The sequence below is a fragment of the Salmo salar genome, chromosome 19 (genome assembly GCF_965601325.2).
Source record: "Salmo salar chromosome 19, fSalSal1, whole genome shotgun sequence".
Taxonomy (NCBI): Eukaryota; Metazoa; Chordata; class Actinopteri; order Salmoniformes; family Salmonidae; genus Salmo; species Salmo salar.
This window is the reverse complement of record NC_138309.1, coordinates 48,776,562-48,795,527: the sequence shown is the minus strand read 5'-3', so window position 1 is coordinate 48,795,527 and position 18,966 is coordinate 48,776,562. Positions and strand designations below refer to the sequence as shown.

The 18,966-nt window shown below is 42.9% G+C and overlaps 1 protein-coding gene across 4 annotated transcripts in view; it reads right to left on the bottom strand.

Moving 5' to 3' along the window:
- Nucleotides 1-2,038: 2,038 nt before the first annotated feature.
- The window catches only part of LOC106578893 (transmembrane protein 94), a 37,799-nt gene continuing 20,871 nt past the window's right edge, over nt 2,039-18,966 (bottom strand). For all 4 annotated transcript variants that reach the window (XM_045702373.2, XM_014158131.3, XM_014158132.3 and 1 more), the window contains 19 exons: nt 16,517-16,621; nt 16,283-16,438; nt 14,190-14,369; nt 13,759-14,068; nt 13,483-13,656; nt 13,214-13,316; nt 12,926-13,134; nt 12,587-12,765; nt 12,280-12,492; nt 12,101-12,200; nt 11,787-11,895; nt 11,410-11,599; nt 10,396-10,473; nt 10,197-10,282; nt 10,015-10,096; nt 8,228-8,486; nt 7,791-7,884; nt 7,497-7,667; nt 2,039-7,327 (listed from right to left, as the gene is read on the bottom strand). In XM_045702373.2, coding sequence (XP_045558329.1) covers nt 7,255-7,327; nt 7,497-7,667; nt 7,791-7,884; nt 8,228-8,486; nt 10,015-10,096; nt 10,197-10,282; nt 10,396-10,473; nt 11,410-11,599; nt 11,787-11,895; nt 12,101-12,200; nt 12,280-12,492; nt 12,587-12,765; nt 12,926-13,134; nt 13,214-13,316; nt 13,483-13,656; nt 13,759-14,068; nt 14,190-14,369; nt 16,283-16,438; nt 16,517-16,621 — 2,871 coding nt within the window. In that variant the 3' untranslated portion in view covers nt 2,039-7,254. The remainder of the gene's footprint in view (nt 7,328-7,496; nt 7,668-7,790; nt 7,885-8,227; nt 8,487-10,014; nt 10,097-10,196; nt 10,283-10,395; nt 10,474-11,409; nt 11,600-11,786; nt 11,896-12,100; nt 12,201-12,279; nt 12,493-12,586; nt 12,766-12,925; nt 13,135-13,213; nt 13,317-13,482; nt 13,657-13,758; nt 14,069-14,189; nt 14,370-16,282; nt 16,439-16,516; nt 16,622-18,966) is intronic.

Sequence of the window (18,966 nt, the reverse complement as noted above, 5' to 3'; positions counted from 1 at the left end):
AACCATTTCTTTCTTGATTTTTATGTGTGCTTGGGGTTATTGCCTTGCTGGAAGATCCACTCATGGGCAAGTTTTAGCCTCCTGGCAGAGGTAACCGAGGCTAAAATGTCCTGATGCTGGGTAAAGTGCACAAACAAAATCTCTTTCTCTGAGCAATTGTAGTAGTATAAAATCAGTATTTTTTTTGCATACAATATAGCTCAATATTTGTGTTATTTATTTTTGTATTTTTTGCTCATTTTTTATCAAGGGTGACAATTTTTGACCTGACTGTAGGATGATTGGGCAGTGATGGCCTTTAATTTTCATCCAAGACCTTTAAATCATGAGGTTTCAGTGGCTATTTTAGATTTTATTTTGGTGGGGCAAAATAAAAAAAATGTGGGATGCATGCCATCAAAGCCACAACACAACACTAAACAATACATTAATTGCACTATAACGGTGACAAATGGTGTCCACAAACTGTTAGAGCCTACATAAAGCTGTCCCAATAGCAGAGTCCCACAGCAGTCCCAACACCTTACCACTGCTACACCTGGCTATCAGAGGAGCCTTATCTGTCAGCGAACAGTTAATTCAGCCTCATTTACTGCCTTTAAAAAAAACATAGATGAAATGGCTGACTTGCTTAAAAACAAATGTGGTTTCTGCTGACAATTGAGATGTACAAACTATGGCATAAGGGGACAACAAGCAGATAAGAGGCAATCTATAATTCCGATTAAGACATTAATGAGCGAGCTAGGACAGACATAGCCAATATAACTATTTGTTCAGCACTTTTGAAATGTACAGCGCCAGAACATGGGCCATTCTTACAGTGTTCTCCCTGAACACCAAGTCAGAACCGGAAGATAAATAAAGGGGGCATATAAGCAGACAATGAAAGCTCTTACAATATTCAATGATTACATTTCTCAAAAACAGGTTATAGGCTACATGTGCACCACCAGGTCAGAACAGTAGGCAAAATTAAGAGGTGAAAATAGACCAAATTATTAGGGTGAGGCACATAGGCTACTAATAGAGTACTACACAACATACACTTAGAATTACTTTCTTAGCTACAGTATACATATCTCCCTGGCATATTACATCATTTATGCAGCAGCATACAATACATTTTTGGACTCACCTTGTTGTGCTGTGCTCACTTGAACAGGAAGGTGGCGCGGCGGTCCTTCGTGGGAACATTTTGTCGTCAAACTTTGTCATCAAAGTCTGGCATTCTCTGGATTTATTGTGCTTTCAAGTGAACTCAAGAAAAAAAAGGTTGAATCATGATGACGTCAGTTCCCAGTTGTCTTGAACTCACTAAAGTCCGATTTTGCAGTTCCGAGCAAAGTTGTTTTGAGCCTGGCACAAATCATGCTTCATTGACAGCATGGCCAATGTTGAATGTTTATAATTTTAAACTAGGAAAAGAGACCCTTAATCTTAGACTTGGGACCACACAGCCACTCCACTGAATAGCAGGCTAATGATTGCTTTGCAATGCTTGCAGTTAGCCGCTGATTCCTTCCAAACTACTCATTGTTGAATTTGCGATTTCCGACTTGTGTAATTTTTATGTCCAATGGCCGATGAGCACCGATACGTTTTATCTATAATTTATTTTCATTATTTCTCTTCATATGACAAGGATTAAAAAGGATTTGCCAGTAGCTTGTCGACTTGATGATGGACAGCTAACTAAGATTTTAAAGGTATGATTTTGACATGATCAGTCCCATCAAAGCTACTGTAGATATAACGTGATCTGACAATTTTATCTGTGGCCAATGACCTGGAGCCTTCTTGGATGGGCACTTCTAATGTAACTCTATGGCAGCCCCCAAGGGGCTTGAATTTGAGCTCTACCCTTAGACTTTAGTGGTGACGTAGTGTCCCCATGAGTGACAGAACAGAGCCAATCACGGCACACTGCTCCGTATTTTCCTGTTGGCTTGCCCCACCACCACAGAAAGCACTGAGCTAGGCTGAAACACCTGCATTTTAGAGCTGCCCTACTCAAGAACACACAAAAAAAAGAGACCATGATCGTATGCGGCTTTATTAACTCAATGATATATATTTTTTTACATTGTAAATTGATGCGACACGTATTAATGCCAAAATAACATTCAAAACAAGCAAGCCCAACATTTATTTTGCAAAAAATGTGGTGCTCTCTGTCCCACCTGCCCTGAATGACGGGTCGCCACTGAGGTTTACATTTTAGTCATTTAGCAGACGCAGAGCGACTTACAGGAGCTGTTAGGTGCCTTGCTCAAAGGCACAACAGATTTTTCACCTAGTCTGTGACCTTTTGGTTACAGGCCCAACGCTGTTAACCACTTTCTGTCCAGTCTGTGTACTGTATCAGAGATGAAGAGGCACATCTTTGACTGTACAATGGTACTGTGAAGGCCATTGCTCTGATTTATAGGGTCAGAATACTGGTCTAGATAGTTTTGCGTTAAATAGTTGCTCTCCCATATATTGTGATTCAAAGACGTTTTAATAAGTGCATTCTATAGTCATTCTCAACATGTCCTTCTCTAAGCCTCAAGCAGCCTGCCTTAATTCTGCACGGAACATCCATTGTGTCACAGAGGCCATTGATGATTTAAATTTTTGGAATACATATAGCTACGTGGAATAAATATTTATTTAAAAATACCATATTTATGACATTGATTCACGTACATTTTTGCACAAAAAAACCAACAATTATACATCTTTTAAAAAAATATACATTTATCAATTCACCAAGTCTCACATTTCAAGTCAATCGACACAAGGTTCAGCTTTACGCATTTTAATATGGACAAAGTTCCAGAGCCTTGGTTGTTCCACCAAAACTGATGTATACCCACCCCAATCAACCCACAGCCCGTACCTTCAACACCAACCAAATCCACCTACAGCCCGTATTGCTGTATTGCCTACACTGATCCAGTCCTTTCAGATCTACACATCTACCCCATGACATTTGGGGCTGGGTCGTAGACGAGGGGTAAGTAGGTGTCTAGGTCGATCTGTGCAGTGAAAAACACCTGCAGGCCAAGCTCCACTGAGTTCACATTGCATACTCAAACTGAAAGAACCTAAAAAAAACTGAAACCATATCATGACCAAGACTGGGCATCGATAAGGTATTATTTATGCATACATTTAAGCAATGAGATATATTAGATACACAAAACTAGTCAAAAGTTTGGACACTCATTCAAGGGCATTTTTTTTTTTTTTTAATTTTTTTTTTTTACATTGTAGAATAGTGAAGACAAACTAATACGGGATCATGTTGTTACCAAAGTTTTAAACCAATCAAAATACATTTTATATTTTAGATCCTTCAAAGTAGCCACCCTTTGCCTTGATGACAGCTTTGCACACTTGGCATTCTCTCAACCAGCTTCATGAGACAGTCACCTGGAATGTATTTCAATTAACAGGTGTACCTTGTTAATTTGTGGAATTTCTTTCATTCTTAATGCATTTGTGCCAATCAGTTGTGTTGTGACAAGGTAGGGGTGGTATACAGAAGATAGCCCTATTTGGTAAAAGACCAAGTCCATATCATGACAAAAGAGAAACAACAGTTCATCATTACTTTAAGACATGAAGGTCAGTCAATCTGGAAGATTAAGAACTTTGAAAGTTTCTTCAAGTGCAGTCACAAAAACCATCAAGCACCATGATGAAACTGGCTCTCATGAGGACGGCCAGAGGAAAGGAAGACCCACAGTTACCTCTGCTGCAGAAGATAAGTTCATTAGAGTTAACTGCACCTCAGATTGCAGTCCAAATAAATGCTTCAGAGTTAAAGTAACAGAAAGTTCAACATCAACTGTTCAGAAGAGACTACGTGAAATCAGGTCTTCATGGTCGAATTGCTGCAAAGAAACCACTACTAAAGGACACCAATAAGAAGAAGAGACTTGCTTGGGCCAAGAAACACGAACAATGGACCGGTGGAAATCGGTCCTTTGGTCTGATGTGTCCAAATTTGCGATTTTTGGTTCCAACCGCTGTGTCTATGTGAGACGCAGTGTAGGTGAACAGATGACCTTCGCATGTGTGGTTCCCACCGTGAAGCATGGAGGAAAGGGGGATGCCTTCAACTGAAATGTGTCTTCTGCATTTAATTCAACCCCTCTGAATCAGAGGTGTGGGGGGCTGGAGTCTTCGGTGCCCAAGGAACAGTGGGTAGATCGACAGATTTTTACCATGTCAGCTCGGGGATTTGATCCAGCAACCTTTCGGTTACTGGCCCAACACTCTACCCACTAGCCTACCTGCCGGAGGTGGTGTGATGATGCTTTGCTGGTGACACTGTCAGTGATATATTTAGAATTCAAGGCACACTTAACCAGCATGGCTACCACAGCATTCTGCAGCGATACGCCATCCCATCTGGTTTGTGCTTAGTGGGACCATCATTTGTTTTTTAACAGGACAATGACCCAACACACCTCCAGGCTGCATAAGGTCTATTTGACCAAGAAGGAGATGAGTGATGGAGTGCTGCATCAGATGACCTGGCCTCAACTGAGATGGTTTGAAATGAGTTGGACTGCAGAGTGAAGGAAAAGCAGCCAACAAGTGCTCATTATGTGGGAACTCCTTGAAGACTGTTGGAAAAGCATTCCTCATGAAGCTGGTTGAGAGAATGCCAAGAGTGTGCAAAGCTGTCATCAAGGCAAAGGGTGGCTACTTTGAAGAATCTAAAATATAAAACATATTTTGATGTGTAACACTTTTTTGGTTACTACATGATTCCATATGTGTTATTTCATAGGTTTGATGTCTTCACTATTATTCTACAATGTAGAACATGGTACAAATAAAGAAACCCCTTGAATGAGTAGGTGTGTCCATATACATAAATGGGAAATACATTAAAAAAATCATGGATTGAAATGTACTTATGCATTCTACTGTATAAAAATCAACATCTTCAGTCTGTTTTCCCTCGTAAGATAGCTACGTTGTTCATTCAATAAGGAATTCTAAGTAGTTCAGTGCTTTTACATTATATCTACCCTCACACACAGATCTAGCAGACCATGCAACTACCAACTCTTCTATGAAATAGTGTACTTAAAAAGTAAGTACGCTCCAACCAAAGGGAGCCTATGAAGACCACAAGTGTGCAAGGCCCGATCCTGAGGTGTTAATCTAAAAAGGTAGGCACCATGTTTTTATGCCATCTTGGGCCCTGCCCCGACTCCTAGTCAATATAACATGAGCATTGTAGCCCGCATTCAAAACAAAGACGGGTAAACAATACCAGAGCACGTGGTGAGAAGTCGAGAGGTGTGGCGCACGCATTATCAAATGTATACATTTATATACAGTTTGACTGGGGCACAGGAGTTTTTTCTGACCATGTGATACAACCAGGGAAAAACTCCAGACCGAAGTGCATAGGGTGCCATTTGGGAAACAAGGACAAGAAGATGAACACATCAAGCTGTAAAAATAAGATACAACAAAAATGAAAATAGAACAGCAGTGGCTGATCAATCTGGAGCTAGTCATCATTTGTAGAGTTCAAATGGGTCTACTGATATGATCACCCAACACAGACAGGTAGCCTGGTGGGTCTCACTAACTCTGCTTCTAGGCCGGGATTCAATCTGAAACCACCATTCGCCGCTTGACGTAGGTCATTTCCAAATGAGCCGAGATCTGCAGCTTTTACCTTAAATGGGATCTTCACGAACGCGGTAACATTGAATTGAAAGCAGCATTGTCTATAAGCGTGATCGGAATGAATCGCAGACTATGTCAGCTTGCGCATTGTTGTTGTCGAATGCAGAAACAAGCACACAAGCTAGTAAAAAAAGACAACTGGATGACATGAAGCACCTTCAGGATACCCTGGGATGCTCTAGAACCCTAGAGGTTATTCAAGTCTACAACACCACTGACAAAACCTTATTAGCTGAGTAGACCACAGTCCCTCAGTAGAACTCTGGCGGGAAAAACAGTATGTACACAAGGATCAAACCAGTCTAGGATGATTGATGATTATTAAACCATAAATCCCTTTCTTACAGTACATGAGTTTCAAAGTGGCAGGCTAGCACATTCTTCAAAATACAATTTACCTAGAAAGAGACTAATTCGGTTCTACTTGTTTATAGTAAATTAATCTTCATTACTTATTGCATTAGAGCATGATTGCCCTTGGCTTAGCTCGGGAGTCGGATCGTGTGGGTGAAACAAAGGAAACATTTGTTAGGAAGGAAAATCACAAGGGATATTCCTCTTGGATCCTGGTTAAGAACATGCCACGTTCATTATATGGCTAGAAGGCTGGGCTATAAAGAGTCTTGTTAAGAAATCCTTAGTATGGTGAACAGAACCTTTCAGAAACTGGTTCACGTGAATCCACAGGGTTAGCACTACATTGTGGACTCCAGACATCACCTGATGGCAGGCTTTTCAGGTCTATCAATGCCAATTATTTGACAGATTTAGGACCAGGACGTTGTCCCAGACCAGGATCTGGGCCATGTTACTAGATACAGCATCCGTTCCTTTTAGCACTGCTTGGCGTTCAGATATACAGCAGCAAGTGGCTGTAATGACTGACTACATTCAAGGTGAAGGCTATTGTACTCTACTATGGTATTGGGATTCACGTGAAAGGGGGAGACATGCTGAAGTGTGATAATCCCCATGTGAGCCAGTATCAGAGACAAGGAGAAAATACCCCCTTCCCTAAACTCAAGTAGGGGCTACTGTAAAACTTTCCCCATGCGTTAAAAAAACATTCCACTCTATAATAAATTATTCACATTTCTATGCTGTCTTTCTTTTAAAAGCAAAAAAGGAAAGAACATTCTTTGGGATTTTCCTTTTTTTTTTAACATAACAATGATACAATATAATTTAAATCTAAAAAATAAAAAAGATTGGATTTTCGCAGTGCTAAACCACCCAGCACGTGTAGCGGTTTGGAGGACCTGCTAGGCAAAGTGCTTTCAGGTTGAGGTGGGTTGAGTGATCCTGGGTTCAAGTCAATGGGCACTCATGAGGAGTTTGATTCTGGGTTTAAGGTAGAAGTTCCCCTAAACCACAGATCTAGAATCAGATAACCCTGTCTCCAATCCTAACAGAGGGATGAGAACCATCTGACCCTGTGTCAGTGGTTAGGGACAACTTCGACCTCCTCCAGATTCTGGTGCCTCATCTTTTCCCAGTGGGCTGATTGGTTCACAGCATGCATTGCCACGCCCCTCTGTTAATTGTCAATCAGAAGGGAGAGTTCATCCCTAGTTTAGTCTCAAACTGTAGCTTCTGTCTCTTCTGGTAGCGAACCCTCACCCTGCAGACAGAAGGAATGGAAAGATCAACACATGAGAACCATTCTCCCCCCACATGACATCATCCTCCATCCCACAATCCTCTACTTTCAACCCTTTGTCTTTTCCGCAATCTTTCTCCCATCATACCCCTCCTACTCCTCCTCTCACCCCTTCCTTCCTCCATCTTACCGTATCTCGTGTAGTTTGACGGCCTCGTTGAGCAGCACTACCACCAGGCAGGACAGGGAGACCAACAGCCAGGCCAGCATGGGGATGTCCTTCAGGCCAAAGGTCAAAGAACCCGACCTGTCCTGCCACAGCTTGTAGTCCACCGTGGCCTGTACCATCTGACCCAACAGACTGGAGGTGGGGAGGAAGGGAGGGGAAGAGTGAGAGTATCAGATGGATGCCAACAAAAACAAACATATCTATTGCAGCTGCCGCTTCGTAGTTGTTGGAAACAGTTAGGCTACACACACTTACACTACAAGGACAGTGAGGCACCACCAGGTGTTGCTGAAAGGGTTCTTCTTCCACAGAGGCTGGGAGCGATGGACGTAACTTAGCGAGATGACCACTGGAAAAGAGGAAGGGAAGACACAAAGACATGATTATCCAGGGGCAGAACAGAAGTCAGAGGCTGCGTCTGAAATGGAAACCTATTCCCTATATCACACCCTGGTTAAAAGTAGTGCACTATATAGGAAATAGGGTGCCATAGGGCTCTGGTCTAAAGTAGTGCACTATATAGGGAATATGGTGCCATAGGGCTCTGATCTAAAGTAGTGCACTATATAGGGAATATGGTGCCATAGAGCTCTGGTCTAAAGTAGTGCACTATATAGGGAATATGGTGCCATTTAGGATGCATCCTGACTTAACAGATGCAGGGGTGAGAGTTCACCGAGAGCTCCTCCTACCGGTGTGCAGGGCCAGGAACCCAGCCATGACCTTCTGAGTGAGCAACAGGCCGTTGGACAGCTCTCTGAACCAATGGGGAGCGTCTCGAGCTGAACTGACACTAAGGATATCAGTACAGTTGATGGTGGTGTTCTCTGCCAGCGTCAGGTTGTTGGTCCTCAGGCAGACCTCGTGCAGCGTGAAGCCAAAGCCTAGCAGGTAGGCACACACGGTCAGGCCAAACTTCAACAGGAAACAACCCAGGAAGTAGGTCTGCGTCTGCAGGAAGTATATGTACACAAATCAAGATGTTAAAAGGAATGCTATGGTAGACGTCATGAGTAAGATACTTTTGTATATATAGTGTATGTGGACACCCCTTCAGATGAGAGGATTTGGTTATTTCAGCTATTAAAATGGAGCACACAGCCACGCAATCTCGACAGACAAATATTGCAGTACAATGGCCTTACTGAAGAGCTCAGTGACTTTCAATGTGGCATTGTCATAGGACGCCACTTTTCCAACAAGTCAGTGTCACATTTCTGCCTTTCTAGAGCTGCCTCGTCAACTGTAAGTGCTGTTATTGTGAAGTTGAAACTTCTAGGAGCAACAACGGCTCAGCCGCAAAGTGGTAAGCCACACAAGCTCACAAAATGGGACAGCAGAGTGCTGAAGTGTGAAGCAACACTCACTACCCAGTTCCAAACTGCCTCTGGAAGCAATGTCAGCACAAGAACTGTTCGTCGGGCGCTTCATGAAATGGGTTTCAATGGCTGAGCAGCCGCACACAAGCCTAAGATCACCATGCTCAATTCCAAGCGTCGGCTGGAGTGGTGTAAAGCTCAGCACCATTGGACTCAGGAGCAGTGGAAATGTTATGAATCACACTTCACCATCTGGCAGTCCGACGAACGAATCTGCGTTCGGCGGATGCCAGGAGAACGCTACCTGCCCCAATGCATAGTGCCAACTGTAAAGTTTGGTGGAGGAGGAATAATGGTCTGGGGCTGTTTTTCATGTTTTTTTTTCAAGTTCCAGTGAAGGGAAATCTTAACGCTACAGCATACAATGACGATTCTTCCAACTTTGTGGCAACAGTTTGGGGAAGGCCCTTTCCTGTCTCAGCATAACAATGCCCCTGTGCACAAAACAAGGTCAATACAGAAATGGTCTGGTGAGATCGGTGTGACTTGACTGGCATGCACAGAGCCCTGACCACAACCCCATCGAACATCTTTGGGATGAATTGGAACACCGACTGCGAGCCAGGCTTAATCTCCCAACATCAGTGCCAGACCTCACTAATGCTCATGGCTGAATGGAAGCAAGTCCCCACAGCACTGTTCTAACATCTAGTGGAAAAACTTCCCAGAAGAATGGAGGCTGTTATAGCAGCAAAGGGGGGACCAACTCCATATTAATGCCCATGATTTTGGAATGAGATTAGACCAGCAGGTGTCCACATACTTTTGGTATGTAGTGTATCAATAATAAGCATCTGACTCAGCATATTTGGAGTTGGCAAATCATGACAATCCTCACAAAATTAGCATAGCGTGAAGTAATATTTGCACTCACTGTATATAGACTTTTTGTTTTCTTTTGTTCTACTGTATTATTGACTGTATGTTTTGTTTATTCCATGTGTAACTCTGTGTTGTTGTATGTGTCGAATTGCTACGCTTTATCTTGGCAAAGTCGCAGTTGTAAATGAGAACTTATTCTCAACTAGCCTACCTGGTTAAATAAAGGTGAAATAAAAAATAGAAATATGTCTGAAACAGGGCCGGTGCGGGTATAGTACCTTTCTAGGGATGGCATCTTGGTTCTTCCCTGTGGCCACATTCATCACAGAACTGTCTGGTGGCTTTCCTAAGAATGAAACACTGCCAACACAACACACAGAGACATGGTTAGTATCATGTAAGTCTACTGTTGTACTATATAACACGAGTGTGAAATCTCTATGGTTGGTAGTGGTGGTACCTGAGCAATGGACAGCTGAAGCAGGACAACCACAGGATGTCAGTGATGTTCATAGGAGGAGGGAGCTGGGCTAGGCAGGCCAGAAACTACACCAACGGGAGGGGAAACAATAACGGAATCAAATATTCAGGTTTAACTGTTGCATCCTCAGTTCTTTTATTATAGTTGAAATTAATTGGCTGTACAGGTGTCCTCTCACCTGGATGAGGACCAGGGTCAGCTGACACTGCAACAGGAACAGGAAGCTCTTGCGGATGGTGTAGGTAGTGTGACGTGCCTGGAAAGGAATCATAACTTGTCAAATAAATATATTGTATCTTTGTGTGTCTGTACATGTTTCGCTACCTCATCAGAACTAGAATGTTCCGACAAGGTAGGAAAACAAGAATAATTTGGAAAGTCTGTACTTTTTTCAGGTCCTGAATTTGTTAACATGCTATTTTAGTCTTAAGGGTTAGGTTTGGGGTTAAGGTTAAATAAAGGTTAGGGAAAATAGGATTTTGAATGGCAATACATTTTTACTCCCCAAAAAGTCCTGAAATGTCATGAGAGAGAGAGAGCGAGAATGTGGTCGGAAATCCCACTTGTCACCCAACGTCCCCCACCATGCAAAAAAAATTAAAAAGTTGCGAAATTTAAAAAAACGCTCAGAACTCCCTCCCCAAAAAATGCAGCTCCAAATTCGCTCAATTCATTTTGTTTAAAAATATCATTTAACAAAACACCCCATCTACTTTTGTGACTATGTACCATTTGGTTTTGAAGTAGGCTGTCGTAAGAAGCTTCAACATTTCAACATTAACAAATAGCTATTTCTCTAATCTATTGATGATCAGATACTTCAGCCATAACTGGTTCTGTTGCGCTCACATTTTACAGTCAATAGACATCTTTAGTATTGTTCCAAACGTACTCCTTTCTTCATAAAAAAAAAAAAGAATAGCCTGTATAGAAATGAAAACGTCTCTGGTGCTGCAGCATGGGTTCATTCATCGTCTTGCCATCAATTATACAGGCTGTGTGACCTAGTTCTTGGTTGACTCATCCACAGCTCTGTGCATTAGTAATGGGGTAGGCTAAATAAATACAATAGAAATCAGAGCGGGAGAGAAGGACGACACTTTTAAAAAAACACTTTTATGCTCTCCACGTGCCAGAAAAATTACTCATGCTCTGCTCCAGCTCCACTCACATCCTCTGGTGTGTGTCTCACCTGTTCTATGAGTTTGACCATGCTGACAGACTCCCCCTGGTGGAAGGTGACAGAACAGGCCAGGGTGTTGAGTTGACCAGACAGACTGAGAGGAGACAGACCCTCCACCTCCCCGTTCAGCCCTGCTCCTATAGCGTAGCCAAACGTCTCCCACGAACACCGCGACGGGTACAGGGGGTCCAGGGCGATGCTGGGGGGGGGGTTAGGAAACAGCGTGTGTGTGATCTGCATTCCTCTCCATACTGTCATTAAGTCCAGCAATATTATGTGGTTGTAAGTGTACTTATGGACGCACATCAAAGACTATTTATAAATGAACTAGGCAGCAGCTGCTGTGTTTGTGACATGTGATTACGTGTGTGTGTGTGTGTGTGTACCTGAGGTCACTCTGTAGAAAGAGGCAGCTGTTGCGGAAGTTAGCAGAGCTCCCCAGGCAGCATGTCACTTCTCTGTTCTCCTGCATGATCTTGATCATCTCACACATGGCTACACACAGTGAGAGATTTAGAGCACTCACACATGCGTAGCTGTAACACGCATAACTACATTGCATATCTTGTGATACAATACACTCCTATACAGTGGTCAATTGATTTGTATATTAAAATATAGGAATGTCTCGGAAACCAATACTACGGTTTTTGAAAAACAGAAAAGCTTGTTTCATGTAAGTGGAGATGTTCAGACTCACTCTCTGGGGTACAGTCGGTGAAGAGGGGTACCAACAGAGGCACGTTGTCAATGTTCTTCAGGTGAGGACGAACCTGGTGGATACCACGAGGTAGCTTGGCCTGGAGGGAGACAGAAGGATTAGCATGAGACAGGGGGAAGGGACAGACGAGGGAAGACAAACAGTACTTGTTCCTGTACCCGGTTGCAGTCCTCCAGGAAGCTGGGGACATCAGTGGTCTCCTCCTCCGGTAACAGCAGCCCTTCTGCCTCATCTCTAGAGTCTTGATGGTCATCGTGTACGGAGTACTGGCCGGGGCTGTTGGGGGCGCCGTCACAGGGACTGTCTCTGTTTGGGGTCAGAGAGATATGACAGTTCCACCCTGTTTCCAGGCCCATCTTCTCTGCAAACACCTACCACATTCACAAAACAGACAGATCATCATCATCATCACCGGCATCATCATCATCATCACATACATCTCAGCAAACCCACAGACACACACACCTTGCTGCGTAGTTCGTCCTCCATAGAGAAGTAGACGAAGCGTATGCAGGCGGTGACCAGAGCGTCTATGAGCCTGACGGTGTCCAGACGAGCCTGGAACTGGGATGACACCATCCCCATGAAGATCTGACCACTCAGAGCCTGAACACAGTCGTCCTTCTCCACACCTCCTATACCCTCTATGGAGAGAGAGAGAGAAGAGGGGGACAACACAAAAATACATCCAAGCAAAAGTTACACTAAGGTACAAAACACATCTGTAAGTGTAGCAGCATCTCCCTTCCTGCATCCTCAACTCTTCCCTCCCTCCCTCCCTCCCTCCCTCCCTCCCTCCCTCACCATCAGAGCTCCAGGAGTTCCTGCGGGAGACATGTTTGATAGGGGTGGTGGAGGGCAGTTCTACCCCAGAGAAGAGGTTGGGTCCGGGGGCTAGTTCCACACATTTCCCATTGAGCTGGTTGGACAGAGACACCTGCATGGGCTTGTAGGCAAAAGCAGAGCAGTATCCCGACAGACAGGCCCGCTGGTAGAAGTCCAGAACCTTCTTCCTGTAGAGGGGTTACCATATAAAGGGTTAATAATGGTTTTCATGAGGCTGCCATAAGGCTGTTATTAGGCTGTTCTGACCTGTCGGAGCCAGAGAGGGGGTAGATGTCGGTTCCGTCCCAGACATCAGTGCAGGCCTCCAGGATGAGGTCAGCTGAGCCGTGAGACAACATCTGGACGTTATCTAGAGGTGATAGTTCAGGGGTCACAGAGGTGCAACAAAACGATTCCAAGAAAGAGGTCAAGGGTTAAAGGAGAGGGAGGGTAAGAGAGATAAGTGCGAGGGGAAAAATACAAAGAACAAAAGAGTTATAGAGAAAAAAATTAAATACAAATTGAGCTATTCTCACTGGAAGAGGAGTCTCTTATGAAGAGGGAGATGAGGTGGCTGATGGGAGGTTGTCTCTTGGTAAAGTTATGTTGGCGTCGAGGGACAGACTCCTTGGCCTTCTCCCCACAGGGCATCTGGTACAGAGCTAGGTGGTTCTCCTGTTTAAACAGCTCCCTCGCTCCAGGAGTGAACCCTGAGAGAAACCCAGGAAGAAAGAGAAGGGGTCAGTGTGTATGAGTCTGGAGTTCACAGAGTAAATGTATAGTTTTCTGTGTGATTCTCTTCCTCTCCTCACCTATAAGCCTGGACAGCTCACACAGTCCCCAGGGCACGTGGACGGGCAGCACGGCCCCGTGGCTCTCCTGCAGCGCCAGGTTACTGAGGTGGTCGGAGAAGCGGCAGAGCTGCTGGGTGACGCTGGCGTTGCACAGGTTGAGCAGGATGTTGAGGCCCAGGGGCTTGAGGCTGGGCAGGTGGCACTGCCAGCCCTGCTCGTCAAACTGGATACTCACCGGGTTCTGCTGGTCCTGAGACAGACTCAACATCTCCAGGTGGTAGTCACACACGTAGTCCTCCGCGTCATTGTCACAGCAACCCACCATGTCCTGAGAGAGGGGTGGTGAGAGAAAGGGGAGAGAAATGCTGTGTAGTAAGATGACAAGAGAATGATATACAGGATGTGTGTGTGTGTGTGTGTGTGTGTGTGTGTGTGTGTGTGTGTTTTACCTGTTCAGGGCCCTGATCCCCACCATCTGTGTCATGGCTGAAGCTGACATTAGATCCTGAGGGGTGTTTGGTGCGTGTGTGTGTCTCCCGTGCTTGCGAACAGCCAGTGTCATGTGACGTCTCGCTGGGCTCATACCCATCCATCATTGGCATACACAGCAGAGCCTCCCCCTCCTGTGTCTGACGGACAGGATGAACAGCCAATCAGACATCACTCTTTACACCACTGCTTTTCAGTGATTGAAAGTACTCAAGTTAAAATAAAGTAAATAAATACTTAAGTAGTTTTTTGGGGTATATTTTTCACAACTTTTAGGTCACTATATTCCTAAAGAAAATGTGTTTTTTCTCCATACTATTTTTCTCAGTACTATTACATTTTGAATGCTTAGCAGGACAGAAATGGTCCAATTCACAAACTTATCAAGAGAACATCCCAGGTCATCCCTACTGCCTCTGATCTGGTGGACTCACGAAACACTTTGTTTATAAATTATGTCGGACTGTGCCCCTGGCTATCCGTAAAATAAAAAAAATCGTAAATCGTGCCGTCTGGTTTCCTTAATAGGAATGTGAAATTATTCATAATTTTACTTTTGATACTTAAGTATATTTAAAAAAATACTTTTACTCAAGAAGTATTTTACTGAGTGATTTTCTATTAAGGTATCTTTACCTTTACCACCACTGCTGAAAAGACACACCTATCAAACGAGTCTCACAGGAACTAGATCATTGTCTCACGTCAGATAGCGCCATCTCACGGAAGACAATGGGAACTACAGAGCCTTCAGAAAGTATTCACACCCCTGGACTTTTCCCACATTTTGCGGTCTCACAAAGTGGGATTCAAATGGACTTGTCATTTTTTGACAACAATTTACACAAAATATTCTAATGTCAAAGTGGAAGAATTTTTTTGGACTAATGTTAGATTTTTTATTTTTTTTTAATACAAAAAAAAAAAAAAAAAACATACTAATATACACTATGTATACAAAAGTACGTGGACACCCCTTAAAATGTGTGGTTTCGGCTATTTCAGCCACACTCGTTGCTGACAGATTGATAAGAGAATTATCTAATAAAGGTAAATGAATCAATAAACCATGATGAATTATTAGTCATACAGCATGGTTAATGAATAATCAATGTAATGATCGATTGGTCTGATTAGTTCCAGAAAGTCCAGGAACCACTGGAGAGGGAAAGAAATGTGTGTGTATGTAATTAGTGTAGAGAGCAGGGGACAGATGGTAAAGGGAGTAAAACTTCAAAGGGTTCCTAACCTTGAGGGAAAGGAACAAGCTGAGCTAGGTAGTGATAAACAGTGTGAGAAGTCAATGGGGGATGCAGGTCACCAACAGTTTGTGTGTAAATGCATGTGCGTAAGTAAGCAAGAACTATAAAATGACTGTTTTGTTATCCTGACCTCAGAACGTTCTCATGAATAAAGCTACAGAAACCTTTTGCAGAAAGCTGAGTCCTTGCCTAATTATTTAACCCATTGTCTTACAAACCTTGGGCATTAGTCAAGGCGAATTGATTATTGATTATTATCATCAAGATATCAAATTATTCTAACACAGATGTATAAAAATCAAGCACACAGCAATTCTAGAAGGGCACTGTGTGACCAACTGACTTGTTGGAAAGGTGGCATCCTATGACGGTGCAAAGTTGAAAGTCACAGCTCTTCAGTAAGGCCATTCCACTGCCAATGGAGATTACATAGCTGTGTGCTCGATTTTATACACCTGTCAGCAACGGGCGTGGCTGAAATAGCCAAAGCGGAAAGCAGCATCGTTGTCGTCAACGTCTTGTTTCATCTGCTGCATTGACCATGCAGACTGAACAGTGAGCGTCAAGCGGACTTGTGGTCGAGAACAACTGCACTCCTTGAGTGACAGGTGGTGGGGCATGGTGAGAGACGACTCAAGTAGCGGAGGAAACTATAAAAACGGACGTTACACACAGCGGAGTGGCGTATCACATTTAACCAAACATTGAAATACTGTTAGAAACAGTGAAGTAAATGTATCCATACCGGTATATAGGAAGATACGACATGCCACCCACACACACACACCCACCTCGTCCCGGTCCTCGGAGTTGACAGAGAGGTCGTCTCGCAGGTCTTCTTGACTGTCGTTGTGAGGCGGCTCCACGCGACCACTAAAGAACAGCACCGTCTCTGGACTGGGGTTAGGCCAGGATAATACACCCCGTTTATCCACACAACACAACACCTAGAGAGAGAAAGAGAGCGAGTTACACACAAATGCACACACACACACACACAAATGCACACACGCACACACACTTACAGTGACAGAGCCAAGTGTGTGTAGCAGGCTGGAAGTGTAGCAGAGTGTCTGTGACTCTCCCTTCAGCACACCCACCAGGTGTCTCCACACACACCGCAGCATCTCCTGCACACACACAAACACACATTTAGACTAGATAGCAATTTCACCCACTAAAAAAAATATATAGTTGATACAATTTTGCAGGCAATATAATCTACAGTATAGTGGGCTACAGTGGTAATTGAGGTAGATACAGTGTCTTCAGGAAGTATTCAAACCTCCTGACTTATTCCACATGTTGTTGTGTTACAGCCGGAATTCAAAATGGATTCAATTGAGATTTTGTATCACTGGCCTACACACAATACCCCATAATGTCAAAATGGAATTATGTTTAAAGAATTGTTTACCAATGAATAAAAAAAATGACTCATTGTGTGTACAATAATAGTGTTTAACATGATTTTTCAATGACTACCTCATCCCTGTAACCAACACATATGTGTAAAGTCCTTCAGTTGAGCAGTGAATTTCAAACACAGATTCAACCACAAAGATTGGGGAGGTGTTCCAATGCCTCACAAAGAAGAGCACCAATTGGTAGATGTGTAAAAAAAAGATTTAAAAGCTGATACTGAATATCCCTTTGAGCATGGTGAAGTTAATTACACTTTGTATGGTGTATCAACACCCCAAGTCACTACAAAGATACAGATGTCCTTCTTAACTCCGTTGCCGGAGAGGAAGGAAACCCCTCAGGGATTTCACCATGAGGCCAATGTTGACTTCAAAACAGTTAGAGTTTAATGGCTGTGATAGGAGAAAATTGTATTTACGTCACAATCCTAATACTAACCTAAATGACAGAGTGAAAAGAAGGAAGCCTGTACAGAATGAAAAATATTCCAAAACATGCATCCTGTTTGCAAACAAGACACTGAAGTAAAACTGCATGAAATGTGGAAAAGCAATTAATACAAAGCATTATGTTTGGGACAAATCCAACACATTACTGATTACAACGCTCCATGTTTTCAAACATAGTGGTGGCTGCATCATGTTATGGATATACCGCAAATTCCGGACTATAAGCCGCAACTTTTTTCCCAGGCTTTAAACCTCGCGGTGTAAACAATGACGCGGCTAATATATGGATTTTTCCCGCTTTCAAAATTGTTTTTTTCAGAAAAAAAAACACGTTCTGTGACGTGCTCAGTTTTTTGACGGCATGAAGCTTTCATTAGACCAATGAAATTGCCGAACGGGTTAAGCTCAAACATCTTTTTTGTTTACTGTTTAGATTAAATCGAGCGCTCTCAAACTTCCCATCATTCTGATTACGGTAGTCATTTTGTCACGCTCATCATGGCAAAGACATGGAGAAATGCATATGATGCAGCTTTCAAGTTGAAGGCGATTGATCTGGCTGTTGGAAAAGGAAATAGAGCTGCTGCATGGGAGCTTGGTCTTAATGAGTCGATGATAAGACGTTGGAAACAGCAGCGTGAGGAATTGACTCAGTGCAAAAAGACAACTAAAGCTTACTGCAAATTTTTTATTACAAGCCGTGTTTCGTTAAAGCCTATTTATTTTTGTTACAAGCCATGTTTCGTTAAAGCCTATTTATTTTTGTTACAAGCCGTGTTTCGTTAAACCCTGTGTAAAGTTCATTTGTTTCAATGTACCGGTAGGCACCTGCGGCTTATAGACATGTGCGGCTTATTTATGTTCAAAATAATATATTTTTTAAATTCAGTGGGTGCGCTTAATAGTCCGGAAATTACAGTACTTGTAATCATTAAGGATTGGTGATAAAAATAAAACAAAGGAGCTAAGCACAGGCAAAATCCTAGAGGAAAACCTGGTTCAGTCTGCTTTCCACCAGACACTGAGATGAATTCACCTTTCAGCAGGACAATAACTTAAAACACAAGGCCAGATCTACATGAGTTGCTTAGCAAGACAACATTGATTGTTCCTGAGTGGCCTAGTTACAGCTGACTTAAATCAACTTGAAAATGGCTGTCTAGCAATGATCAACATCCAACTTGACAGAGCTTGAAGAATTTCAAAAAGAATAATGTGCAATTATACAATCCAGGTGTGCAAAGCTCTTCTTAGAAACTTACCCAGAAAGACTCACAGCTGTAATCGATTCCAAAGGTGCTTCTAATATGCATTGACTCAGTGGTGTGAATAAATGTGCAAACATTTTAAAAACATGTTTTCACTTTGTCATTATGGGATGTTGTGTGTAAACAAAATATATTTAATCCATTTTGCATTCAGGCTGTAACACAACAAAATGTGGAATAAGTCATGGGGTCTGTATATTTTCTGAAGGCACGGTATATAACTAGTGGAAAAGTGGAAAATAAAACACCTCTAGAACACCTTCATCTTTCCCAAAATGGTTGAAACCTAAATGTGAGTAAACACAGTATTTGTAGACGTCATTTTAGATGTCT